This window comes from Lacerta agilis, chromosome 6 (genome assembly GCF_009819535.1).
Source record: "Lacerta agilis isolate rLacAgi1 chromosome 6, rLacAgi1.pri, whole genome shotgun sequence".
Classification (NCBI taxonomy): Eukaryota; Metazoa; Chordata; class Lepidosauria; order Squamata; family Lacertidae; genus Lacerta; species Lacerta agilis.
In genome coordinates, this window is record NC_046317.1 from 56,430,301 (window position 1) to 56,445,661 (window position 15,361).

The following is a 15,361-nucleotide window of genomic DNA, read 5'->3' on the forward strand; positions in this document are numbered from 1 at the left end:
AGACTGGAGGGTGCGTCCTGTTTGCGGTTTTTAGCTCGCTTCCTGGAAAATGGGAATAGTTAGCCTTGCTAAATCCACAAGCATATTTCTATAGGGAAAAGTTTGTGCTGATTTGCAGCAATGTCATTAGGTCATTGCGATTACTAAGCAGCAGTGTGGTGTGATTGTGAGGAGCTTAGGATAACTGTTTTAAAAATGTGGATAGTGACTGCCAAATGTTTAACTTGGCCACCCTAGCTGTTGAGTATTTAGCATTATTTTAAGTGAGAGTTACAGGGACTTGCATACTTTCTGGACAGAACTATACTGTACTGAGAAAGGAAAATAGCACTAAATTGTGTGGTGGTGTATCACCAGGCCATAGGTCTCTTAAAAGAATACTGCTGAGCTGCATCATTTACCGGTAATTCGTGCATCACAGTGAACATCTACAACCAGCTAATTTTAATTTTAACTGGGTACAAATGGAATATTTTAATGGAGACAACGCAGTGTTTTGGAGGACCCAACATACCAGGAAATGTGTGTAGAATCATTTCAAAACATTACTTTGTGCCTGAGATAACCAGTGTGGTGCCCTCCAGATGTTATTGCAATGTGTCCTTCATTGTCCCTGGCCTTTGGCCATGCTGGTTGGGGGAGCTGGGAGCTGGTGTTCTATAATATCTGGAAGGCACCGTATTGACTCCCCCTATCATATGCTCTTGTCTGGAGAAACCATGATGTACTGAGATACATTACTGCAATTCACTACTAACATTCTTTCAAGTTCAGAGCAAACAGTAATGTGAAGATCGGGAGAGTTGTGTTCCAGTTAAAATAATTGCTCGTTGTGCTGATGTTGCATGCTTCTCTCCAACATCTAAATATCGTGTTCTGACAAATAGCAGAAACAAACCATGATGCAACACTATGCCATTTTTAGGGACATGCTGTTGTTTCCACGGTTTGCTTCACTTTTCAGTTTCTTTCTTCTTCGACCAAGGATATTTTGTTGTAACTGTTTTAGAAGCAGGGCATGGGCATTTGCTCTGACTACGACTGCCATTACTGAGCCTTAAAATATATTTAAAATTGAGTATCTACTACAGGGGTTGTCAACCTGGTCCCTACCACCCACTAGTGGGCGTTTCAGGATTCTAGGTGAGCAGTAGGGGGTTCTACGGCACAAGCTGAATCCTCCTTCCATCGAGCACTGGTGGGCGGAAGGAAATTTTACCATTAAGGAAGATGCATTAGTGGGCGGTAGGTATAAAAAGGTTGACTATCCCGATCTACTCCATAAAGTCAAGGCCCATAATTTTTGTTGACCCATGATCCCATTCTTAAAATTCTATAATTACAGCATAATTCGAGGGAATGCACATTTACTGACCTAACCATATCAATTTCAAATGGTAAAATAGATAGTGAAGGTAGTTGCTAGTAGCAAATTGATGAGGTGCCAGTAAAGAAAGGTTTCTAGAATCTGACCAATCCTAGATAAACCTGTCTTCCAAGCTAGTGGCATTTGATTTTTCCAGGCCAGAGACCTTCCTGTAGCCTCAGTCTTAATCACAGGACCCCACCTTCCATTCCTCTCTCCCTTCTTACTGCTTCTCTGCCTTATTCAACTCAGCCCACATCACATCTATTAGTCCAGTCACTTTTGCATACATATGCATGTACTGACAGGCAGTCATTTTAGGTTTCTTAACCTACGCCATGCATAATTTTTCCAGCACAATCCAATTTCTTCCATAATGGTCAATAGCAAAGTGCAGGGGTCCTCAAATGTTGGAGGTGGTACTGGTACAGCCCATCTTAGCTGGTTGTGGCCCACTTGTGGAACATGACTCAGCCATTTGAAAACCAATGCTCATTCATCCTCTTATTGAGGTGCTGTCGTTTTGTTTTTAGCAGTTGCTGCTCCCACCCACTCACCCAGTGAAATGGGTACTAGAAATCTAGATGCCTAACTGTGAAAGAACAATGTGCCTTGGCTGCATAAAAAGCTTTGTCAGCTATTACAGTTTGGGAAATAAGAAAATGATCTCAAAAGGGAGATGAATCATTTGGGCGGAAGGAGGGGCAGCGACTTCATGTATCCCTGGGTAAAATAATGGCTTTAACCCACTGGGATTTTGAACACTTGTGAGAGTACTTTCCAGTTCTTTCAGGCAGAGAGAGAAAGAGAGAGAGAGAGAGAATTTGTTTTAAATGTAAAGCCCGTGCTGACTAATAGTCTGTTTAAAATGATGGAGATATAGATATAGATATAGATATTTTTTTAAAGAAATTCACTCCAGTGATGCTTACAATTAGAAACTCTTTTCCACTTCAGGAGCATCTCTGTCTGACAGAGCAATCTACCTGGCGACTGAAATTGTACATACAGTTACAGTGGTTTTTTTGGGTTGCATGTTAAACCTCTTAGTCATTCTATTGATCTCATTATTCATTAATCCCTTAAGATGTCACAGAATTCCTTCATCCCATGATTAGTGATAGTAGCTATAGTAGAAGACACAGCATCTTCCCTAGAATCAATTGCCACCACAGTGCATGTGCTCAAGGCCCAATGTACAGGAAAAGCATGATGCACCATCTGTTTCCTGCATTTGGGAGCTGGATCTACAACATAAAACTCAAGTTTCCTCCTTTATCTCTAGTTTAGCAACAAATGTGTGTTTTTTAAACAAAGCGTGGAGTTATCAGAAATGTGATGCTTCTGCTGCCTCTGCAGCCTGAGAATTTGGCAATTGCTAGTCTGAGAGAAGGGGCTGTAATTCTAATCTGCCTACATTCAGCTTTACAGCAATATGGCCAACGTATCAAGAGGCCCTCATCAGTTTCCTCTTCCAAGGGCGACTCCAGGTGGTGTTGAGAGTGGTGAAGAAAAGGATGACCTGTAACATCCTCTGTTTGTGTGGTGTTTACAGCAGCCATGTTTCTGTCTTGGGTCTTCATGTAGTTGATATGATCCTTGACCACAATACTGACATAATTAGAAGCCAACTATTATTTCAGTTCCAAACATGAAGATAACCAGTTTCTGGGCTGGGTCTCTTTCCCTCAATGGAAGGAGGCAGGAGAGACTAATTCTCTGTCCTGTTTAAAGCTATTATTCTAGCTGCCTCCTTTCATCTTTTCATTTATGATAGCTCCACGTTGGCATGTAAATTATTCAGCACATCACTTTAACACTGACCGGGCTTGCATTTTTAACAGCGGCTTCTTTCTGTAACCAAGAAGCATTGCTTAATTGCTACAGGAGGGGAGACACATAGAGAAGGAGAGGGAGTGGGAGCGTATTCTATTTAACAAAAAATATAGCCAGGTTCAAACTGAGGTGAAACAAAAGTCAATAGCTTTGTGCCAAAAAATTGAAAGAACTTGAGGCGGGAGTTTGGCTTGTGTCAGGATTTCAAAGCTGGAACAGATATCTGCTCACTGCTGAGCGTGTTTACAATCCAGTTAGTATTGAATATCTAAGATACTTTGGGGATGGGGGAGCATGACAACATTTGGAGACCTCATAAACTTTTAAAATAACAATCTGTTTTCCAACTTCATTATGGCAAGTCATCATGTACACAATATGTGGAAAGGCAAGGGGAAAAAGACTTTCAATAGCTAAACCATAATGCATTTGCCACTGGCCTATGTCCTCCTCCTTCCCTTGCCCCAGTAAAAAGCAGAAGTTATATGTTCAACACGTTTTAGAAAAGTGGAGGAGGAGAAAGCTGGGCTAAGGAGATGCTGAGGTGGAGAGGGGAGTGTCTGTGTTTAATAGAGGTCTAAGGTTGAAGCCCTGGTCAAAGATTCTCCAACTTTATCATACTTAGCCTCCCCCAAAGTGGAAAGTAGCCACCAAGCATGCTCATATGTATGTGAAGCACACTGCTAAAGCTCACTTATATTTAGCATGTGGCCACCTGGAAGCTTTGCAAGCAAGGAAAGGAACAAGTCAGTTTTGGTCCACTTTTGGTGTTTACCCTGGCAGTTGTTCATACTTCCTTAATAAAAAAATAACATACATCCTGGAGAAATATAGAACCATTGAATCATATTTAAAGACTGTTATTTTCCTAATACCAAATAGATGCTTTTATAGTCTTAATTGCACTGTTCATTGCATTGTCATATTCCAGCCGGAAATAGAAATAAGCTTTCACACATTTCTTGTTCTTCCTTGCTATTTTCTCCTGTCCTTTTATAATGCACTGTACAGTGGTACCTCTGGTTACGAACTTAATTCTTTCCGGAGGTCCGTTTTTAACCTGAAGCCGTTCTTAAGCTGAGGTACCACTTTAGCTAATGGGGCCTCCCGTGGCGGCAGCGGCACAATTTCTGTTCTCATCCTGAGGTAAAATTCTTAACCTGAGGTACTACTTCCAGGTTAGCAGAGTCTGTAACCCGAAGTGTTTGTAACCCGAGGTGTTTGTAACCCAAGGTACCACTGTATCACTTTACATAAGCTAAACACACTTAGAATGTTCTGAAACCTTTCTGAATGCTAACCCTTGGAGGTCATTGCAGTTCCACAAACCATATAAAGTAGTATGTTTGTGGATTAGCACAGCACAATTGAAATATTTAAAAGTGTAAAGTAGAAGCCTTGGTATGTTGACTGGGGTGAGTGAAAACCATGCCTTTTCCTTCAGGGGAGGTAAAAAGCCTGTGCTCAACTACTGGACAATTGTCTCTTGCAGGTGATGAAGACCTACCATATGTACAATGCCGACAGCATCAGTGCTCAGAGCAAGCTGAAAGAGGCAGAGAAGCAGGAAGAGAAACAGATTGGCAAGTCTGTGAAGCAAGAGGATAAGCAAACCCCACGCTCCCCTGATTCAGCCTCCAGTGTCAAGTTTGAAGAAAAACATGTCCGGCGAAGCTCAGTCAAGAAGATTGAGAAAATGAAAGAAAAGGTGTGTGAGTAGGATGATGGGATTAAACTGCTGGGTGATTGCAAAATGCAGTATCTATAGGGGTATTAAGGAGATGGAGCCAAATAATGGAGAAATCAATAAATTAATAAGTGGATGGCTTTCATTTACTTTGTCAGGGAAATGTTGACATCCTTCCAGGGAATCTGGAAGCTTTGGTTTTCAGGCCTTCAATGTCTCGCATAGTTCCTTGCTGCCAAAGCCAAGTAACACTCTGTAGTGTGTTCAACACAGAGGACTACAGAACTGCAAGTAGAGTTGTGAGACTAGACCAAATAATCCTATGCAATGATGTTCCCATGGGGTGCCAATTGGCCTTTGTGCCCCTGCATCACCAAAGAAATATGCGGTTTACATACTACTTACAGGATGCTTTTATTTTGTCTAAAAGTATTGAAGATTTCACAGAGCTCAGGTCCAACAGTGAGGAATGTTGAGAGTCAAAGAATGCTATGTGTTCTTTGTGTGAGACCCTCACTACTACTACTTCTCTTCGTTGTTTTTCTTTTTAATAAACTCCTTTTGGTTTATTTTCAGCGCCAGGCAAAATACACAGAAAATAAACTGAAGGCGATTAAGGCAAGAAATGAGTATCTTCTGGCTCTGGAGGCCACCAATGCGTCTGTGTTCAAGTATTACATCCATGACCTGTCTGATCTCATTGATGTAAGTACACTGTTGTTTAGGCCCATGCACTGAAGGTTGCTGCTGTAAACCCCCTTATGTTTCTCTCCTCCTCTGTGTGGTCTGCCATCATCATACGATTCAGGATTATCTGTTTACCTGTGTACAGAGTGGTGTCTCAGGCAACTGCATGAGATCAGCAGTGCTAGGGCAGTTGTTTTGTGAACATGGAACTCATTACATGGGGGTTCAAAACCTTTGGCTGGCCTTGCTAGTCAGGCCAAAATTTGTGATTTCCAGGTTGTTGCCCTTCCTTCAGCACAATCTTATACATGATACTCTGAAATAAATTTCACTGTTTTCAATGGAGTTTACTCCCAGATACGGTAAGTGTGCACAGAAATTTCAGTCTTTGAAGCAAGCCTTTGCACACTTATTGTGGAACTCAGTGGGTCTGACTTTGGAGTAGACATGCATAGGGTTAGGAATTTTCATTTCTGATCTCATGTTGCATCTCTGTGTGAGGTCAGGGACAATTCCTTTCTCCTCTTCCCCCAGCTGTGGCTTGTTTCAGTGCTGAGCCTCCCAGAGTGCCTCTACAACTGGGTGCCCACACTGCCATCTCTAGCCTTTCCCTCTAGGACAAGGACAAAGTATAGACTTGTTTTGGCATGGGGTGGTATGAAAGGGGAGTACTAGAACATTCAGTGTAGCTGTATTGGACTGTCCAAATCTCAGGGCAACTCAGTTCCTTCCTTGTCCCCAACTGCAAGCTGGATAGAGAAGTGGGGCTCCTATTGGCCATGCCCCATAGGGCAGTGGAACAATAGCCATAACTACCATGGTAAGCAGGATTGTGGACCACTGTGACTAAGCTAAAAAGCTGGTGGGACAAATTGCAGCGTTTTACATTCTTAAGTGATTAAGTAGCTAATACTGAAAAGTGATCCAAGTCTTTCAGAGTGTGGTTAAATAAAACATTATCTGCTGTGTGGATTCTCTACTTCCATCCGAGAGGACTGATGCAGTGACTATATCGAACTGATTACTGCTGAACACTGCTTTCTTTGCTTCTTGGTGGCAGCTGTAATAGCGGCCTGTAATCAAAGTTAAAAATAGCCATTGGGGAGCCCTAAGGGTAATTTGGGGGTTGGGGGGAAGGGGCCGCCAAACAAGCAAATTAATTTATTGTCTTTGCCTGCTCTCCACTGTTCCTTGTTCAGCCAGTCATAAAATCAAACAGGTCATGCTCACTTCAGCTCACTTCAAGTATTCATTGGAGGACTTTACTGTTCTTTCTGCTGTGAAGTGCAAGCCTTAGCAATACTAGGAAACCCTGTTTTGTCTTGGTGGAGAATAGTTGTGGCTGTTACAGACTCATATAGCCCTGTGGATACCTTCTATTTTCTTTTTCTATTTTCTTTTGCTTTTGTATGTTGGCTGTTGCCTGATTTCAAAGTAGTTATGAATTACACGTAAACAAGATCTGTTCTGTAATGCTCCTTAAATGCACACAGTTTAATTTATTTGAATGATCCAGAGGGCATCAAGTGAATTGTCATCTTGTTTTCTTAAGGCTATGCATGAGATGCATGGTAATTACATTTGACTTACTAAGGGGAGATGTACATGTTCATACAAAGTATGTGGTACCACCTTCATCAGAATATAATTTTATCATACAAGTTAGTGATTTGTTTCAGTCCTTCTCCTGTGTAAAACTCCCTGTTGATAGAAAACTAGCATCTTAGAGAAAAAATGTTTTAGATTAACCTTTTCCTAGATTTTAAGAACACCTTACATTGAGAATTATTTATAAAAATCTGATTCTCCCATGTGCATTTTGCAGTGGTAGAGGTCCATGAGGACTCTTAACATTGCTTTTTCTGAACATGTACAGTTTTTTTTTTAATGAGAAGGATTATTTTCTAGGGGCTATGCCTTGTGCTAGAACTGCTGATGCTGTGCTTCTTTCTTTAATGTTTTATATGGTGCCAGCAATATGCAGGTGTGACATTATCTATAACTCTAGGACAGCCTTAGAGCCTATATTAAGCAGGTGAGTCAAGAATGAAGGAGCAGTCAATTTGGCTGGTAGAATGGGAGGGGAGAGTTGAATACCACAGTCTAGGAATGTTGACTAAAGCCATGGAATCTGACTCTTCAGCATCAGGAAGCATAAGGTGAGACTTGGGTTGTTGGGTTGGGCTAATAAGCAACTGGATATTGAGGAAGGAAGAGGGGGAGATGGCTTGATAAGTAAACAGGAAATCATCCCAGGCATGACAGAATTCACAGAGATAGGAGACGAAGACAAAGGCAACCAACAGCAGATAAATTTGTTGCAAAAGGAGTGAGGAATTTAAAGGGGCATGTGGGACCAGATTATAATCACAGTTAAAGGGAGATGTGGGACAAGCCATAATCAGAGTTAAAAACGACTAGATTATTAACACCAGGGAACTAATGGAAGAACTGAAGGAGAAGGCTGATGTGATCATCATAAAATGCCATGAAATATGGGCTAGCCACCCCTGCCAATGTCTATTCACGATTTTCACTTTCTGTGCCATTAGAAAGCTTCCCTGAGGCATGCGTTGGGAGGAATCTTGTTAGAGCCCGTTTGGATTTCCTTAATAAATCCTTAACTCTTCTTTAAACACAGAGCGGTAATCTGAAGGAGTTGAGATAAGCGCCATCATTTATCCAGATTACAGGGTGACGCTTCTCCCCAGGAGCCCTAAGGCTGCTCTACTGGCACAGCTGTCTGGTTATACACCGGTGCCAGGCAAAAGCATTAGTTTCAGCAATGCATCACCGTTTGCTATTTCTGAGTGCTGAGAGAGCCAGCTCACGCGAGAGGCTTTCATCCATCTAATTTGTCACAATCTTTTAACTATATAAAGAGTTTGCTGTGCTTGATAGTACTTTTATTCTGCAATCCTTAATAACGCTTTCTAGTGAATCTCACTGAATTGAGAGACTTATTTCTGAGAAAATTAGGATTGTGCTGCACATTTTAGAAGGGGTTGTAACAATTACTGTGCTGCTGTGCTGTGGAGCGGCAGGGCAGGGAGCAGGTGTCTGGTAGCTAGAGGTTTACATAGGCTGAGGTCAAGTCAGAAGGCCATACATCTTTATTGGTTACAGCTCACAAAGTTTGGCAGGGCATAGGGGAGGGAAAGCACGACCATCCCAGCCCACTTGCTAGGTTAATGCTGATGGGAGTGGCAGGTATATAGGAATGATCACAGTGCAGAGCAATACCATGGACCAGTTTGATGACCTGGATGTGAGGCAACCATGCCATTTCCAGAGGTGGGCCTTAGGGGGACCATCCTTTGGGGAGTGGGGTTCCCACCCCTGCTGACTCCAGATATGAATCAGGCCCATTGCCTTATCTGCCAAGAACAGAGTTGTGACAGAAAAATTAGACCATGCCATCGGTCAACAAACTGGCAGCATTGCTGTGCCAGTGGCAAAAACCTTGTGTTGCAGAGCCCTATCGAAGGGGAAAGGTGGGGTATAAATAAATATATATTAACAATATTGCACTATGTTTAAAATTGCTTTGTAGACCTGTCAGCTTGCTGGCTCACCTCTGATCTTAGCAAGGGAACAAACTAGATTCTTAGGAGGTGTGGGTGGATAAGTCAACAATGGGGTATTGTCCGAGACACATGGGAGTTTATAATTTGTGCCCTAGAAGCAAACCAAAGGAAGAAAATTCCCCTTCAGATCTGCTTGTCCCCTCCCACAGCAACCAGAAAGCCCAACGTACTGCCTCCTGGGGTAGAGACTCTCATCAGCATGGCAGCTTCTTTGTGAACATGCCATCAGCTGTACCCAAGAGGGAACTGCCCTCTTTGCTCCCTCCCATCGCCATATGATGGCACAAAGCTGGTAAGCAGGGGCCCAGGGTTTGACATCTTTTCTTAGGTGAGGTAACAGAAGAATACTGTTGGAGCATCCCTGTGAGTGCTGTTATGTTGAAATTCGTTCTAAGACAGGAGGCAGTTGTGTGACTTAGCTGAGGTGTCTCAGGCCAGGAAAAGCGAAACAGAGGGACATAGTCAGATCATTGGTCCATCTAACTCATTGCAATGACTGGCAGTAGCTCTCCAGGGTTTCAAATGAGTCTTTCCAAGTCGTCCTACCTGGCAGTACTTTGGGCCTTGGACTTTCTGCATGTGCTCTACCACCGCGCTACTGCCCTTGCATTCACATCACACGTTAAATCTGTTGAAACAGTAAGTATACAAATCAGGTTTAATGTTTGGGGAAAGCATATTCTAACAATGTGTTCAAGCAGTATTTGAAAAATGTAAAAGCAATCCAAAAGTTGGCTCCCTTGGCCTAACTGTTCCATGCTGTTTCTCTATGTGCAGAAGCCATCCACTCAGAATTAAGAAGGCATAAATTGCAGAAGCCCACCCGTACCAATGAAAGTCGCACTTGGGCTGCTTAGAACTGCAGGCTGAATTCATTGTTAATCGGAACAACTGGAGGTTTTAATGCAGTCATTCAGATGTAACAATTCCCTGATGGTTTTGAATTTGCTGAAACTCTTTGAACTGATGCTAATCCCTTATGCTAAATAAATATTGAACTAATGGAAAAATGGGTTTGCCTAGCTGAGGATGCTTGTGGAGGAGCAGGGGTTGGCTCAACCATAGAGCTCAGCTGTCTAATAAGATTGGCATTAAGCTGGTGAAGATTCCAATGAGAAACTGCTGGGGTGGACACTGAGATGTTGGCCTCTATGTTAGACAACCCTAAAATGTGAAAAGAGATTTCTGAGTGATGGTTCCTTTCAATATGCCTTTCAGCAATGAGATTCCTTCAACAAGCAATAGAAAGGAAGTGTGCATCTTCCATATAAAAACACCAATCATATTTATAAACCTCTGCTATGGTGGCTTTTAAACTTGGCCCGGTGATCTCTGGTGCAGTTTTAGGTGGCTCTTGAGACTGAAGCAAGGAAGTAGTTTGGGATAAGAATTTATGTTATTTGGCTGTTATTATGTATGTATTGCCTAAACACCAGCGCCTGGGTTTGGATGGGGTATTTCGCGGAATAAAAAGAAAGGAGGCAAGGGGAAGGAAGGAAGGAAGGAAAATGAGAGGCAAAACAATAAAATGCTCACTGCTTTTTGGTAGATGACAGCATTGAAAGAACAAATATAAAATGATGGACATAATGTACATAATTGTTATTTAAAATATTTAGTAAATTGGTTACCTGTCCTTCACAAACTGGTTCCAGGACAGGTTACAACAATTTAAAATTTATATTAAAAAAATGGTAACATGAATAGATGGGCCTTGAAAGCACTCATCTCAGGTATCAAAGGCCAAGCGGGAAAGAGATGCATCCTTAGCTCACAAATGTCCTCACAAAGTGGCTTCCATAAAAATGAAATACAATCACAAATGAATGGCAGTTATGTTTATAAATGTAGGCAGAAATTATAGTAGAACAACCCATGATAATAAAATTCACTTAGCATGGAATAAACCTTATAACCTCAACTGATCATAATATAAACTTTCATCAGACACACTTGTGTTCTGCAAAATATTGGATATATATGTACCTCTGGTTACAGACACTTCAGGTTACAGACACTTCAGGTTACAGACTCCGCTAACCCAGAAATAGTACCTCGGGTTAAGAACTTTGCTTCAGGATGAGAACAGAAATCACACAGCAGCAGCGCGGCGGCAGCAGAAGGCCCCATTAGCTAAAGTGGTACCTCAGGTTAAGAATAATTTCAGGTTAAGAACGGACCTCCAGAACGAATTAAGTTCTTAACCCAAGGTACCACTGTAGATATATAAAATGAATCTTTCTAACCTCCTTGTTGGAAAAACCGGCATATGAAAGGATTTACAACATAATCAAGTTCTTAAAAGAAGGCACACTTGATTAAAAAATACAGTCTGTGGATCTTTATAGTACATGAAAAACAGGAAGGAATTACCAAGATAAAGAAATTAAGAGTAATGCAAGCACACTACAATCCACTTTTTAATTACAGAGAAAACAAGAACTTAATTAGAACAGTTTAAAATATTTCAATCTTTGTTTATAATTATCTGAATCTGAATTATGGCTAATTTTTTAATTTATATGTGCTATCAATGCCCTTTGAGGAAAGTTGTCATCAGCCAAATGCAATGGGCATTTTATTGCTTCACTATTACTATTTAGTACCATTTAAAGCAGGTGTGACTACCTTCAGTCTGGATCCAGCCCATTGAGACCCCATATATGTATCCCAATCTGATTGGGTGCTTAACATTCCTGTTTTGAAGCAGAGGTTGCCCTCCAAGCTTCATTGGTGGCCCACCAAAGCCCAGACCCCACCTACCCAATATGGTGGGAATAGGTTGAGGAAATGCAGAGCACCAGCCAATGTTCATCTAGATCAGGGGTGCACAACCTGTGGCCCTCCAGGTGTTTCTGGACTACAACTCCCATCAGCCCCAGACAGCATAACCAGTGATCAGGGATGATGGGAGATGTAGTCCAACAACATCTGGAAGGCCTCATGTTGAGCACCCCAATCTAAATTGTGGCTACAGATGCAGATTGCTCTCTGTTGGATGTTTGTACGCAATAACCTTTTGGGTGACTGTGCAAAGTTAGAAGTTCAGCAATGCAATTAAACTTCCCACAGCAAAGTGTAGCAGAGGTTGTTTTACTTAGTAAACACAAAAAGCACTATACACACAAACTATACACAGTTGCTTCAGGAAGGCTTCTCTCTCTGAGGCCAGAGAGGGTTTTCAAGTCCTTGCTTAAAGTTCTCAGCAAGTCCAAAAAGTTCAAAGTTGCCAAAGTCCTGCAACTTCAGCCTTCTGTTTCTGCTTTGCAAGTCTTTCCAGTTCTGTCTCCAGCAATTCTTCTACACAATTCAGCACCAAAATTCTTCACACCCTCAGAATGCTGTAAATTGGAGCTTCTGATCCAGCACAGCCATCACTCTGTGCCAGTCCGCACAGCAACAGAAATAAGGCAGTCACAAGTACCGGTACTCTGCAACTGCATCTTGAAGAAAAAACCTTTTTGTACGAACTTATGGAGAATTAAGGGACGCGGGTGGCGTTGTGGTCTAAACCACTGAGCCTAGGGCTTGCCAGTTGGAAGGTCAGCGGTTTGAATCCCCGCGACAGGGTGAGCTCCCGTTGCTCGGTCCCTGCTCCTGCCAATCTAGCAGTTTGAAAGCATGTCAAAGTGCAAGTAGATAAATAGGTACCGCTCTGGTGGGAAGGTAAACAGCGTTTCTGTGCACTGCTCTGGTTTCGCCAGAAGCAGCTTAGTCATGCTGGCCACATGACCCGGAAAAACTGTCTGCGGACAAACGTCAGCTCCCCCGGCCAGTAAAGCGAGATGAGCGCCGCAACCCCAGAGTCGTTCGCGACTGGACTTAACTGTCAGGGGTCCCTTTACCTTTACTTTTTTATGGAGAATTAACTCATTCTTTAACCCTCCCTTGCTCAATTATCAACCTAATGAGCAAGGAGATAGAATTCATCCAGATTATGGCACTGCAGTGGGTGGAGAGGCTGGTCTCTTTAATTCAGGAAGCAACTGCAGTGGAGGGGTGTGCATGATTCCCCTGTATAGCTTATTGGCTGACTGCCACAGAGGACAAATGCAGCCATTAAGATTTAATTTGCATAATTGTTCAGGCATCCTCCTGTCTGGTGGTGGTAAGGAAATAATAGAAGCTTACCTGCAGAAAAAAAGCAAACCTGAAGTGTATTCGTTCCTTCAGTGATGTTTAAGAACAACTGATAGAAAATAAAATACACATATCAAGATCTTCCTTTGTACTGATTTATTTTAGCCATTCACAGTATCTAGCACTGCTGCATTTATACTCATTATGACTCCTCCCTTCAGCATTTTTTCCCTAGTGACCAGCTATGGAGTATTCTGAATTGAATTTTGAAATGCAGAGTATTTTCTTGGCCTTTGGCCTTCCAGGTTAGCACTTTTAAAGTCTCCTATACTAGTAATGGGTTAATCAGCTGTCACGCTGAGAAGTGAATTTGGATGAGCTATCATTAAATTCTTATAAAACATTGATTTCCTTGGAGAACGTTTCCATCAAACATTTATATAACCTAGAAAAGTCCAGTGAGACAGACACACTTATAAATATGTTATTTTGCACATTTCTAAATGTTATGGATGGGGAAGGAGTGCTGAAAAATGTTTACTGCCAACAGTTGCTATAAAGATGGAAAACATTGCTGTTGTCTTAATATAATCCTCCAGATTTCGTATGGAAGTGGCTTATAAAATATTAATAACTGTTTTCCTCTTTCATTCTGTGGATGGAGACATGCACCCAGGTACACACACACACACACAGAGAGAGAGAGAGAGAGAGAGAGAGAGAGAGAGAGAGACTGATTATCTGGTCTTCCTTATAAAGATAAATCCAAATACTGTGGATGTATTTTGCCAACTGCATCCAAGGGGGATCCATCCACAATGAGGGATTCATAGTAGATTGACCCATGTGCTTCTCTTAAGTTTTGACCTCTTAAGAGGGTTCTACTGGTAATTCTCACTTGAAGCCAGTTTCCCTCTAGTTGCACTGTGTAAAACATGGACTTTTAGTGTGACAGCAAAGCTGCAACTGCTTGAATGGCTTTTTACCCAATGAACCACCCTCTGCATGTGCAAATTCTCAATCAAGCTGCTTTTGTTTTTGTGCTTGGTCTTTGTGCATCTTGATTGAATTGAACGTCCTTCCATTGTGCGCTTCCAGTAAAGCCAGCAACTGCTGCTGCTGCTGCTTTATAAGAGCTCAACACCTGCCACACTCCACAGCCTCTTGGCACTGTACCCAGGCATCTTATGGCAGGCCATGGCAAGACTTGTTTCAAAAGTGTTGGAAGGTGGCTCGGGTTGCGGTTCTTCCCTTCCCTTTCCCCCTTTATGTCCTCCCTTTCTTTCCCCCCATTTCCCATTTATTTTTGTGCCTTGCACCTCCCATGCCCCAAATAATTATGCAGGAGGAGGAGAGTCTATTGATTTCAGTTCCAGAGGAGGGCATCCATCAAGCAGATGGGCTCTTCCTCCTTTTGGATGGCTTCCTAGCATATTTAATTTTTGCTTGCACTCTCTCTTTTTTATTTTGGTCTACTGATTTCTTTTAAAAGGGTGGGGAAATCAAATCTGCTTCTGATGAAGAAATGGCAGGAGCTTCTTTCCCATAAGTAATATACTTTGGTTTGGATAGCAGATTGGCTTTCATGAACAATATGCTAAAGTTGTCAGAAGTGTAGCAAGAGCTTGACTAAAGGGATTTCTTTTTAAAGTTTTTCTTCACTTTCTTTCCTTCGATCTGCAAAATCTGAGTGAAAATTTTAGTATTTGTTTCATATATTTCATTCCTACCCTTCACACATTAAAAACAAGAAGTACAGGAGTCAGATAAGCTAACAATAAAAGTAGCTGAATGTTGTTCTTGGCATCTGTCTGTCTCAGGGGACAATTGAGCGTGCCTCCAGGGGCGAAGTCAAACTGCTGTGTTAGCAGCACCGAAATTACCTCCCCAGGACTCAAGCCTGGGCAGTGAATAGGGAGGCCTAGGGCTGCCCAGATGATGAGACCCACCCCCCAGCCTCCTTGATGTGGTCCAAAGGAAAGCAGAGCAATACATTAAGCACCAGCTTGGCTGCAGTAGTTTCTGGAAGTTGTCATACAAGGTGCCATCCAACCATCTTAAAGACTCCACACCTGATTTGTATAGGTTTGCTCCTTAGCCAAAGATGTCCCTCAAGGC

At 42.1% G+C, this 15,361-nt stretch overlaps 1 protein-coding gene across 4 annotated transcripts in view; it reads left to right on the forward strand.

Moving 5' to 3' along the window:
* SRGAP2 (SLIT-ROBO Rho GTPase activating protein 2) overlaps positions 1–15,361 on the forward strand; it is a 192,917-nt gene that overhangs the window by 116,420 nt on the left and 61,136 nt on the right. For all 4 annotated transcript variants that reach the window (XM_033152860.1, XM_033152862.1, XM_033152863.1 and 1 more), the window contains exons 6-7: positions 4,695–4,910; positions 5,466–5,594. In XM_033152860.1, coding sequence (XP_033008751.1) covers positions 4,695–4,910; positions 5,466–5,594 — 345 coding nt within the window. The remainder of the gene's footprint in view (positions 1–4,694; positions 4,911–5,465; positions 5,595–15,361) is intronic.